Source organism: Pongo pygmaeus, chromosome 10 (genome assembly GCF_028885625.2).
Source record: "Pongo pygmaeus isolate AG05252 chromosome 10, NHGRI_mPonPyg2-v2.0_pri, whole genome shotgun sequence".
NCBI lineage: Eukaryota > Metazoa > Chordata > Mammalia > Primates > Hominidae > Pongo > Pongo pygmaeus.
The window spans coordinates 28,024,145-28,037,495 of NC_072383.2; the positions used below are offsets into that span (position 1 = coordinate 28,024,145).

At 34.3% G+C, this 13,351-nt stretch overlaps 1 protein-coding gene across 4 annotated transcripts in view; it reads left to right on the top strand.

Moving 5' to 3' along the window:
* The window catches only part of FGFR1OP2 (FGFR1 oncogene partner 2), a 28,353-nt gene extending 17,591 nt beyond the window's left edge, over nt 1–10,762 (top strand). For 2 of the 4 annotated variants that reach the window (XM_054442429.2, XM_054442428.2), the window contains 5 exons: nt 691–808; nt 1,749–1,891; nt 4,647–4,760; nt 7,459–7,572; nt 8,714–10,762. In XM_054442429.2, coding sequence (XP_054298404.1) covers nt 691–808; nt 1,749–1,891; nt 4,647–4,760; nt 7,459–7,572; nt 8,714–8,851 — 627 coding nt within the window. In that variant the 3' untranslated portion in view covers nt 8,852–10,762. The remainder of the gene's footprint in view (nt 1–690; nt 809–1,748; nt 1,892–4,646; nt 4,761–7,458; nt 7,573–8,713) is intronic. The other 2 variants (XM_054442431.2, XM_054442430.2) reach the window with 1 other exon arrangement.
* Nucleotides 10,763–13,351: the final 2,589 nt, after the last annotated feature.

Here is a 13,351-nt window from a genome sequence, read left to right on the forward strand (position 1 = left end):
GATGGGTCATATAATAACTCTGTTAAAATTTTTTGAGGATCTGCCACATTGTTTCCCAAAGCAGCTATGCCAAGCTTGTCCGACCTGTGACTTGCTGGCTGCATATGGCCCAGGATGGCTTTGAATGTGGCCCAGCACAAATTCACAAACTTTCTTAAAACATTATGATATTTTTTTAAAAAAAAAAAAAAGCTCATCAACTATCGTTAGCATTAGTGTATTTTATGTGCGGCCTGACAATTCTTCTTCCTATGTGCCCAGGGAAGCCAAAAGATGGGACACCCCTGAGCTACATCATTTTACATTCCATCAACAATGTATGGAAGGTTGCAGTTTCTTCACATCCTCTCCAACAGTTGTTATTGTCTTTTTCATTATAATCATCCTCGTGGGATATATTGAATTGCATTCTTCTAATGACTAGTTATGTTAATTAAGCATCTTTTCATGTGCTTATTGTCCATTTGTATATCTTCTTTAGATAAATGTTTATTCAAACCCTTTGCCACTTTTAAAAATGGGGTTATTTTCATTTTATTGTTGAGTTGTAAGAGTTCTTTATATATTCTGGATACTAAGCTCTTACCAGATTTTTTTATATGTATATTTCAGATATATTTATATTTATATATCAGATATATATATATATTTGCAGGTATTTTCATCCCACATGTTTTTTTCCCCCATTAGTATCAGGAAGAAATTCAAGAACTTAATGAAGTTGCGAGACATCGGCCACGGTCCACATTAGTTATGGGAATCCAGCAAGAAAACAGACAAATCAGAGAATTGCAACAAGAAAACAAAGGCAAGATACGTTACTTTTTGACATTAATCCCATTTCTAGTCTATATTCCTAAATCATATTTATTGCTCTTTATCCTGTCCCACATATGAACATTTGCCTGCTTGACATCCTCTTAGATTCTCACCCTCAATATCCAGTTAGCACTGCTGTTGTTAGCTATGAAATAACCCAGCTTCATTCTCTGCAGTCCCCACTGCATTGGCCCCCAGATTAGATGCTCAGTCTCTTGCCTGAAATGTCCAAACTGATCTCCCTGATTCCAGTCTCTTCCCCCTTCCAATCTGTCTTCAACATAACCATCAGATTGATATTTCAAAAATCAGTCTGGTCATGTAATTCTTTTGCTGAAGAACTTTCATTATATACTTATTACCTTTTACAGGGACCCTAAAAATCAATTCCCAGCCTTTTTTTTAATCTTCTTCCCACAGCTTTCTTCACCGTGAACTCTTTGCTCTTGCCAACACCAATCACTTCCTAAACACATCTGTTTTCATGCCTGCCTGCTTAGAAGGTCCATTCCTTCACTTTTCAACTGAGGGAACTCACACTGTACTTCTACAAAGCTTCCACCAGTTTCTTCCCACAGACATCTCTTAAATCTATTTAACTAACACTCCACTCTGCACCTACCACATGCTTGTTTTCTCTACTAGACTCTTGAGGTCTGTGGCCCTTTGGTATTAATATAGAGGGAGCCTTGGCTGATATTAATTGCTGTTTAGTACATCTTTGTTGAAATGATTCTCAGAAAACAAGCTTAAAATATTCAAAAAACTAATACAGGACTTCGTTTGGTGTCTCTTATTGTTATATGGCTAGATTTTTGTGCATTGTGTTTTCTTTTTAAAATGTCCTGTTCATAAGTTGCTTAGTGGAAGAGAATATTTTATGTACTTTTAATTCAAGTTGGAATAAAATACAATATTATTCTTGATAGAATTGCGTACATCTCTGGAAGAACATCAGTCGGCCTTGGAACTTATAATGAGCAAGTATCGAGAACAAATGTTTAGATTGCTAATGGCTAGCAAAAAGGATGATCCGGGTATAATAATGAAGTTAAAAGAGCAGCACTCCAAGGTAATCCATTCTATAAATGTGACCTGAAATGGAAAAGAGAGACGATTGATTATCCTGTGTTCAGATTTTTTTTGTAAATGGCATTTTAACATGATGTTGAATGTTTCATCTTTTTAATTGACATTTTCTCCTTTTTCTTATTTTTCCATTTCTTGCTTGTTATATATATCATTTTCTGTTTGATTTATAACTCTCACTGTTTCTTAGAAACTTTAATTTGTACGTTGAAAAATAAATTTTATTTTGGATATAAAGGTAAGTCTGTTCTATTCAACATTATTTTTGTAGGGCTATATGCTTTTAAGAAATATTTCTTAAAAGGCTGGGCATGGTGGCTTACGCCTATAATCCCAGCACTTTGGGAGGCCAAGGCAGGAGGATCGCTTGAGGCCAGAAGTTCAAGACCAGCCTGGGCAACATAGCATGACTCCATCTCTTCAAAAAGTAAAAAAATTAGCCGGGTGTGGTAGCACATGCCTGCAGTCCTAGCTTCTCAGGAGGCTGAGTTGAATAGACCACTTCAGCTCAGGAGTTTGAGGTTACAGTAAGCTACAATCATGCCATTGCACTCCCATCTAGACAACGGAGTGAGACCCTGTCTCTTAAAAAACAGAAATTTTTTTAAGAAATATTTTTTCTAATAAATTTGTGTATTGGCTTCTCTTGCAAAAACAAAAAATAATGGAAACCTTTTTTAAAATCTGAAAGCAGTTTAATGTAGATTTTTCTTAAGACTATTTTCTGAATAAGGCTAATTCATCCAGACTATAGATGATCTTGTTTATTATAATGGAAAAAACATGGGGTTGAGGAGAAGAACCAACATAGTAAAATTTTGCTCCCTTGCCCCAGTATTATATACCAATTGACATCATTTTTTAGAAACAAAGCTGAAGTAGTTAGAAATTAGTGTTTTACCTGCTGTTCATCCCTTTGTCATCTCTGTGTCTAGTCACTTTGGTATGTCCCCATATTTTATGGCATATTTTATGGCAACTGCTATGACGACAAGTAGAATAATCCTTTCTCACTTATATTTATTTTAAACTGAATTTTAGTTGCTGATATGAAATAAAAATATTAAACTAGATTGTGGAAACTAGACTGTTACCTGTATTAGATAATGGTGAGCTGACTATTATTATTACCAATATTATTTAAGAAATAGTGATTATGAGCCTTCTTTTCCCCGTTTGTTACAACAGAAATAGGAAAGGACATATTTTTATATTTCTCTATTATTGAAACACATTTTAGATTCTTTAAAATACTTCTTCCATTTTGGTGCTTGTAGGTGTTTTTAACTTACTAGTAATTAATTCTATTAGAATTAAATACCTGTCAAATAGCTCTTTATATGCCTTTATATATTAGAAAACCTAATGATAGGTACCTCTTGTGTCAACCAGTATAATAATAAATTAAATTAAAAATTTGTGTTTAATGTTTTCTAATTATGCTATTCATCTCCTAATCAAATGGCAATCCATGGATGTTTTAAGTGGTGATCTTTTGAATACAAAATGTAACTATTGTTAATGAGACCATTCTAAAATCATTTAAATTTAAAGGTATAATAATAACTATAGTAACTAAGACTTTTTTAAAGGCACTAAAAGAAGTTGACTTAATATTATTTGTAAGATAAATGTAATCTTGAGAATTTCTAAAAGGTTTGTATGTTTTATAACCTAAAAATAAAATGTTAAAGATTTAAAGGGAAGAATACCATTACAAAAAAAGTGCTTAGAATAAGATAACTACAGCTTGCAGGTCCCATCTGGTAGCAACTACGACAGAAGCAAATGTTTTCTAAAATATATCAGATTTTACTATTCACCAGAGCTGGTTTATTAATTAGTAAGGTTAAACATTTCCTAAGATAGCTGTAAGCCATCCTTTTTTATTATGTAGATTGAATTCTTCATCTGAGTTCAGATGATCCTTGCCTCCCATGAAATGACTATTCAGTTATTTGTTATTAATTCTCACTAATACATATTAATGTTTGTGATTTTGATTTTTCCCAAAAAGGAGACACTTCGACTTAATTAAACAAACATTAATACTGGCACTTGGTTAGTTATGGGTAATAGATGAATGTACAAGCTTGCAGTATAGTGGGAGATACAGACACAAACATAACAATCTACTATAAGGTAGGGCGTGATGAATCCCAAAGTAGAGAGATGAATTGTTACTGGAACGCTAGAGGGAGCAATATTAACTGTCATAAGGAAAATCTGGAAAGGTATCAAGGAAGGGAAGAAAGTCTGTCTCAGTCCAGCCTTGAATTAATTATGGGCAGGTAGGTAAACAAGCAGAAGTGGGTGGGCAGAGAAACTTGTATAATAAAAGCACAAAAAGTATGGTATTCTAGGGTGTGTTTAGGTACTAGTGCTCTGATATGCCTAAACACAAAAGTAATTTTACAACACTTTTAGAGCTAAGAAACAGAGTTACACATAACAGCATTTTGGATTGGAGTAAGGGATCCTTTTGAGACTGTTATAATACAGAACTTTGCCCTTACCTAGAAGTTTTTGAGCACATACTTAAAAAATCAGTAGAAAGTTTGAGAGCTCATTTTTACCCAAATACTAATTTTCATGTTATTTTTGAACAGATGCCTTTTTGGAAATCTTAAAAAAGCAAACATTTCAAACAGTTGGCTAACACGCATGAACTAACACTCATTCAGTTTTTAAATTACGGATGATATCCGTATTAACATTATAATGACTCTGTACTACAGATTGACATGGTACATCGTAACAAGTCCGAAGGATTCTTCCTTGATGCATCTCGACACATCCTTGAAGCACCTCAACATGGACTGGAGAGAAGGCACTTGGAAGCAAATCAGAATGTACACTAAATAAACAGTCAACTTTTGGGGTGTGGATGGAAGGGCGGGTCCATTTTAAAAGTTCTTTTACATTGAATTTCCCTCCCAGATTAGATCAGCAAATAAATGAAATTTATTAAAAGAATGTTGTGTCTTTAATAGCCATGCTGTTCAGTGTAGAAACTTTAAATCTCTCATTCATTTTCTGTGTATTGTATCATGTACAGCCCGTTAGATATTTGCAGTTTTATAGATTATTCAGTCCAACGCTTTATTTATTTGCTCTTGTTAGTTGTTGCTGTAAAACAGTCATTTCCTTTCTGGACATCAAAGATATTTTCTTGGCATTAATTTTAACCTGATTTCATAAGGTCAAAGTATTAAATGTTTTAATTCAGATTGTGGATAGTTTGTAGTCCTTTGATTTTGCAAATGAAATTAAAATGCCTTTGTTTAGATGTTAGGATTAAGTATAGTAGTGCTGTCTCCATTGTGTCTTAACTTTTTTTTTAACTCACTTGTGGCAGGTCTTTATTGAATAAAGGAGGAATAAACCTAGACAGGGAGTTAGAAATGAAAGACATTTCAGGACAGTTCAAGGGTTATGTTGGTGACACTTCTTGTCTTCCAGACAGTTTTGAAAGCACAGATCTTGCCTCTTGTGCTTGTTAAAAAATCTGTGATACTTCTCTGAAGATTTTATAGTTAAATAAGTGAACCATTACCCTGGCCTTTTATAAAAGTGCTGTCCTATTTGAAGTATTGGGTTTTTTCTCATGATGAGCTTTGTTAGACTTGGTACTGAAAAAATCAGTAGTTTTTTTCCTTCTATTTTAAAGGCAAAGAAATACTTGCTTCAGCCAGGCGTGGTGGCTCATGCCTATAATTGGGAGGCTGAGGTGGGTGGATCACCTGACGTCAGGAATTGGAGACCAGCCTGGCCAACATGGTGAAACCTCATCTCTACTAAAAATACAAAAAGTTAGCCAGGCGTGATAGCGGGTGCCTGTAATCCCAGCTGCTCGGGAGGCTGAAGCAAGAGAATTGTTTGAACCTGGGAGTGGGAGGTTGCAGTGAGCCGAGGTCATGCCATTGCACTCCAGCCTGGCCAACAAGAGCGAGACTCTGTCTCAAAAGAAATACTTGCTTTCTGTGTAGTTTTTTAACTTAGGTCAGTGCCATAGGACTGACCAAATTATAAATTGAGGATGCTGTTGGTATTCAAAGTTTTTACTCATTACCCTTAGTTTGCTGCTGCAATGATCTGTACTTAACCTGCTTTTACATATTATGCTTCCTTGACAATGGGAGGAATTTTAATGGTTAACTTGCAGAATATGACAGATATTTGTCTTAATATCATTCTTCCTACCATAATCTAATTCAAAACTATCCAGTAGAACTTTCTGAAATGATTGGAATGTTTTTTATCTGTGCTGTCCAGTGTGGAAGCCAGTAGCCACATGTGGCTGTTGAGCACTTGCAGTGTCACTAATGCACTTGAGGGACTGAATTAATTTTTAAAAATGTATTGATTTTAATTAAGTTTAAATAACATTGTTTTGGACAGCACAGATTAGCATTTTAGAGTACCTTCTTGCTGAGTACTAGCAGTGTATATAGGATTCCCCATTAAAAGGACCTACACATTTGTTGGTTAAGAGGTTATTAAATGTGGTTTGCCAAAGATACTCCTTTGTCATTTCTTCCAGCTTATTAGTTCCGTGGGTTTCTTGGAGTACTGTTAAATCCTTTTTACAAATACATATATACACAACTACTGAAGAGACTGTTTATTTGGGGAGTTACTCACTTTTATATTTAAGTCTTAGGCTTAATATAAAATATCTCTCAATTGCCGTGAATAATGGTCTATAGAAGCTGTTCATTGAGAAAATGATTATTCTCAAGTTTCTGTTGATTTTAAACCTTTTTTTGTCTGTCTCACTAGACTGTAAGCTTCTTCAGATCAGGGAACATGTCTTAACAGTCTTTGTATTCCTGTTTAGCATAGTACTGGCACATCATAGGTGTGCAAAATAAGAAAATGAGATTGGAAGAATTTGTGCTACTTGCTGCGCCTAACAAATGTGGATGTCTGTATTATACTGATACTATATTTTCAATAGTTAGCAAAGAAGGCCATTTAATATTTTAATACTGAAAAGCAGAATTGTGCTCATTTTATTCAATGCTTATCATATACCATACACTAGATAGTAGGTGGATGTAAAGATGCAGTCCAGCTCTCAGAGAGGATTATGACCTAGAAAAGGTTACAGATTGGATTGAGATAACTTTATAGGCCTGAACAATACAGAAAAGATTTCTAAATCATTGAAGACTTCAGAGAGGAAAAGAGATTGAATGCGTCGGCAATTTTTATCATTCCAGTTACTTTGAACAATAGTGTATGTAAGTGCAAAAAAAAGAAAAAGTTGCTGATCATTGTGATGAGAGGAATGTAAAGTATGAGTATTTTTCTTGCTGCTAGGTTTAGTTATATTGTGCTGCTTATTCTTAATTCTAGTCCTAACAAATCTGATTTCAAAAGCACATCTGTGGTCAACCAACTTCATTGTTAATATTTGTTTTATTCATATTAAGTGACAATGTAAGAATATACATGTTAAGTGGTACTGCAGATTTTATAAAAAGGAGAGGATCCAAAAATAAAAAAGTATTTTGCTGATTTCCAACTCCCATCCCTCTTTTTCAGGAACTGCAAGCACATGTTGACCAGATAACTGAAATGGCAGCAGTAATGAGGAAAGCCATTGAAATTGACGAGCAACAGGGTTGCAAGGAACAAGAACGAATATTTCAACTCGAAGTAAGTTTTACATTGCAAATATAGATGAAAACTGTCCATACAAAGATTTATGCCAGAAAATATATCCCATTTTTAAATATATATTTACTTTTCTTGGGTACTGGTAATGTTCTCCTGGATGCTATGTGGGCATATTATAAATAGCAAGACCATTTATGTGGTGATGCAAGAATCTAGGATTATTAGTAACTTACAATATACCAGTAATGTAGAAAATTGATGTTTCATTCTATATTGCTTATCTTATGAAGTGAATGTACTTCTTCAATTGAGTAATTTTTAAAATTTTGTTTATTCTATTAGAGATCATAGTGATACAGGGAAATTTTTTTTAATCCACAAATATTTAGGGGCACTCTTATTTTTCTGGGGATTCTAAAAACCTTTGTCTCATCTGTCCTTTATTTTGTGACAGTGAAAGTAACAGTCTCTGAGTAACTGAAATCAGTACAATAGACTTTTATGCTTTAAGAGCTTCATTTTGAAATCATGGTGGGGAACCTGCTTTAGACTACTAAAATTTAGAAAGTGAGACTGAAGACAAAGTAATAGAGAACAAATTATGAAAGGTTATTGTTAAATGTCTACAAATTTTTTTACCGTAACTAACCAAAAGGAGGCCAGAAAGCAAAGTTATTTACCAGTGCCAGATTTGGTCACTTACTTTCCTTCTTGAAAAATATCATCAGCTACCCCTACCCTGCTGCTCTCAAATGCCAATGAGCTAAACTTGTCCTGCATTCCATGCTATCATGGAAAGTAACAAAAATACTAAAAATTACTAAGAGATTATAGCCTATTCATTGGCTTTATGCGTTTATATAAAAATAAATCTAGATGTTATTTTCTTCATCTCTAATATGATTGTAAAATAAGGCAATTTCTGAGCTTCTATTTACAATTATAGCTGCTTAAGTAAGAAGGCTTTGCAGTGGTGGAAGATGTTGAACACGATTCCTAGCTGCATAAGTGTTCTTTAGATTCAAGTTGCCAACTGGATATATCATTGAGTAGATTAATGCCAATTACAGAACTTGCTTATTTGTTATACCTTCATGTTTAGTTTTTCCTAACATATGTTTGTGCTGTTGTAGCTACCTTGTAGATAGTGACTGCATCTTTGTTTTTGCTTGCCTTTTAGCAAGAAAACAAAGGCTTGAGAGAGATCCTTCAAATAACTCGAGAATCATTTTTGAACCTAAGGAAAGATGATGCGTCGGAAAGTACTTCTTTGTCAGCATTAGTGACCAACAGTGATTTGAGTCTAAGGAAGAACTGAAGAGTTTCTGAGTCTGTGAGCTTCTTACATGGCTCCAAATGGTCAAATAAGTGAATGAATGAATGGACAGAAAATTCAATCCTTTATTTTTTTCTTTGTAAATATGTACAGTGCACGGGCTGTGAGATAGCAACAAAAAAATGCATAGTTAATGGTCATAGACTTTATTCCAAAACATAATTGGAAAATAGAAACTGAGCCATTGCCAAATGGTAAAGAAATGAAAGGTTTTCACAGTGACTACTGAATATACCAAGAGCTTTTGGCAGTACTGCTGGCTTTCTGGGTGATTAATTAGGTAAACTTGAATATTCCCAATAAATGTTTGAGAATTCATAAAATTATACCAATTTAAAAATATAAATTTTTGCCACTGTTTTGTGAATGGAAGATTTGTACGCTAAATTTCATCTTTCCTATTCGGCGTCAAAGTTGATACAAAGTTTATGTACCATGAGACTTCTAGTGATTGCCTACTTTCACATTTATTTAAATTTTTGTGAAAGAAAATACAGTTTCAAAGGCTATAGGAATGTGTTATATGTTAAAGTAAATTAAACAGATAATTTAATTTTAGCAATTTACCATAACTGATACTTAGCTAACAATTGTCCATAACTTGTTTAAGTACAAGAAATACCATTTCAGGAATGAAAAAGAAGGAATACTACTTTCTAAGAAAGAAGATCTTATAATAGACATATTTAGTAGGTTAAACTACTCCTTTGAAAGAATAAGTTTTGGTTCAAAGTCAATAATGAAGATGAGATTTGTTTTTCTCTTCTCTGGCTGATTTTTAAGGATATTATGTAGTTCATTTAGTTAACAGAATTGAAATGTTTGATATAGCAAGATAGGTATGGTAATTTCAAAGTGAATTTGGAATTCCTCTGGCTCATAGAACCCTTTTTTTTTTTTCCTTTAAGTATTCTTGAGATACAAAAAAAAATATAAATTAAAATTTCAAAAAAAAAATTCTGGATCTCTTTTTAAGCTCCATCTGGTCCTCATAACCTGCAAGATTTTTCTTAAAACCTTTCAGCTGAAAGTGGGGGTAGAGGTGGAGTAATCTGTGGATTTGTTTCTGTTGTCTTTTAAAATGTCAAATATATAATATGTAAATTTTTAAAAAACCACCAGATACAGAAATGTGCTTTAACATCAGTTGAAACCTAAATTTTCTTATGTTGTGGTGATTGTATTAAAAAGGGATAAAAGAAGTGTCAAACATGATTAAATACATTGTACTCATTTATATTGAATACATATTAAAATTAAGACAAATGGAAAATTATACTTTGAGTATATAATTTGTCAAATATTACTTTATATGGTAATTTTATGTATAATTTCATATATTGGTAAAATTCAAAACTACACTTCAGAATTTTTTTATCTTAAGTTTGGGGCGAGTGGGGTGGATGAGACTGAATAGAAAAGGGCTAATGGCCCAAACATTATATAGATTTCTTTTTTTAGTCAGAGGCCTTATTTGATATTTTATAAATAAATGACAGTTTTTATTTTTAAACTTTTTATTGTTTTTGGGAAAGTGTTCCTTAATTTAATGACACATACATTCAGATACTTCTTATCCCTGCTAATAAAGGAAATCTATTTCAAGCTACACCATTGAGATTAAGTCTGAGGCAGTTCATTGAGGCAGCTCTACTATAAAAGATTACTTGATAAATATTTTTGTAAACAAGTTGGGTTAACTTATTCTTGGTCTTTTTGCTTGGATATGAATTTAAGGTCTTCATGTTTAAAGACATTTACTTTGTTATTTAGTGACACATTTCCATCCTATTTTTTTTTTTTGGTTGTTGTTAAACAGAACCTTAAGTTTATGTTGAGGTACGTACTGCATAGGAACCTATTTTATTATTAAAGATGAGTGATTAAAATTGGTATGGTCTCCAATTTAATTTGAAAAGTGCTTACCCTTATTCTTATATATGGTTTAATTTTAAGGTTTTTTGTCTCTTCTTACTGCAAAACTACCTAGCAGCGACCTCTATCTGTATTCCTTAGGAATTAGCAACTTCTTAGTGTGGATCCTGCAGAATTTCTTACCATTTGTAGTAGGTTGAATCATGTCCCCCAGAAGGTAAGTCTGAGTCCTAACTTGATACACCTGGGAAGGTAACCATATTTGGAAGTAGTCTTTACAGATGTGATTAGGGGATCTCATGATATAATTACCCTGGATTTTGGGTGGGCTCCAAACCCAGTGACTAGTGTCCTTACAATAAGAGAGGAGGAGATGTGAAACAGACATAGCCGCATGAGGACAGAGGCAATGAGTTACACAAGGACTGCTAGCCACCACCAGAAGCTGCAAGAGAGGCATGGAATGGGTTCTTCATGGCCTCCAGAAAGGACCAAGCCTGCTTGATTTCAGACTTCTGGCCTCCAGAACTGTGAGGAAATAAATTTCTGTTGTTTTCATTCACCCAGCCTGTGGTAATTTGTTAGAGTAACCCTAGGAAACTAAGACATCATCTATTATTTATCAGCTGTCAACTATATTTTTATTTTATATAAGAAAGTTCTTAAAAACCAATATATAACCTCACAATTTCTGCTCTAATTTTATATTCTTTAATATCAAGGTGACTTCTAAAATTTTATAGAAATAAATTGCTTTCCTGTAATCCCAGCACTTTGGGAGGCCGAAACGGGTGGATCAGTTGAGGTCAGGAGTTCGAGACCAGCCTAGCCAACATGGTAAACCCTGTCTCTACTAAAAATACAAAAAGTTAGCCAGGGATGGTGGTGGGTGCCTGTAATCTCAGCTACTTGGGAGGCTGAGGCAGGAGAATTGCTTGAACCTGGGAAGCAGAGGCCGAGATCTCGCCATTGCACTCCAGCCTGGGCAATAATAGCGAAACTCCATCTCAAAAAAAAACAAATTGCTTCAATGAAAAATGGACAATTGTAGATCCATAATTTTGGTGGTCACTACCTTTTTTCATTGTCAGAGTGAAATAGAATATTTTTTAGTAAAATACTGATGAAGATAATTTCTAATTGGAATTTGAGGAGACACTTTCCTTTTACCTCACTGGCTGCTCCTCAGTCTCCTTTGTTTCTTCTGACCTCTTGACATTAGAGCGCCACTGGGCTTAGTCCTTATACCTATTCTGTGCAGTATCTCTACTCACTGGTGATCTCACCCAGTCTCATGAGTAAATACCACCTCTATGCTTGATGGTTCCTAAATTCACAGCTCCAGCATAGAACTCTGACCCCGGATTCATGCAGCTGTGACTGTCAAAGAGAAATTTTAAGCTTAAGATGTCCAAAGCCAAACTCCGAATCTCCCAGAACTTCTCCATACTCTTTCCCATCCTGCTTGATGACAATTCCATCCTTGCAGTTGCTAACGCCAAAAACCTTGGTGGCAGCTTTGACTCCACTTTCTCATATCGTGCATCCTATTCATCAGCAAATCCTGTTGTTGGCTCTTCCTTCCAAACAGATGAGAATCCTTCCATTTCTCTCCTCCACTGCTACCCCTGGTCAAAGCTACATTATGGTAGTGAAGTATACAAATTGGATTCAACCTAAATATCCTACAGTAGGGGAATAGTTAAGTATCAATATTCACTCAATACAGTTGATTACAGTCTATGGCTTGAAGATGCTAGCAACAGGAAGAAAAAAGTACCTAAATTTGCATTAAAAACCTTAACATAAATTACATATAGTTACAAATACGTAAAAATCAGATGCATACACGGAAATGTCCTGAAGCAAATAGCATCAGTATTCTTCCAGCTAATTGTACTGTTTGCATTAGCCAGTCAGTTTCTGATGCCTATAAATCAAGCATTTTGTAGCTACCATTACGGAGTTGTAATTTATTCATCAATTCCCCCAACTGATGGATATTTAGTTTGCAAAGTTTAATACAAATAATGCTGCAGTAAACATCCATATACATAACTTTATTTATTGTAATTTCTAGCGTGCAAACTCCCAGTAGTTTGTTAGGTCATGTTTTGTTATATTTTTAATGAAAAAATAAATGTACACTGTTAAAAATCTTAGCATACTAAAAAATTTACAATTCAGAGTAAACCTCTTCCTACAACCTCTGTCTTTCCAGAGGTCATTATAAGTTTCTTGTGAATCAGAAAACCTGTTAACCAAAAAAAGTGACTGAGGCAAGTGTCTTAAATCAGTAGAGCCAAAGTTTAAAGACACGCCAGAGGAAAAACGCAAGTCACATGAGCATCTGTGACCTGAGCTTTCTAAAGAGGGTTTTGGAAACTCATTATTTAGGGGAGACAGCGAGGAGGGAAAAGGGAGAGGGGTTAGGCAGTGAGGCAAATGATTACATTCTTGTGAGGCTCTGATTAACACTCAGTAAATCTATGTTTCATATAAGATAAACTGAAAAAAGGGAGTAAAGACTTAATTATTCATCTGTCTCAGGGTAGGCAGAAGAGTGGTTGATTTTGTCTCATTCTTATTCTGTACCTGGGAAGATAA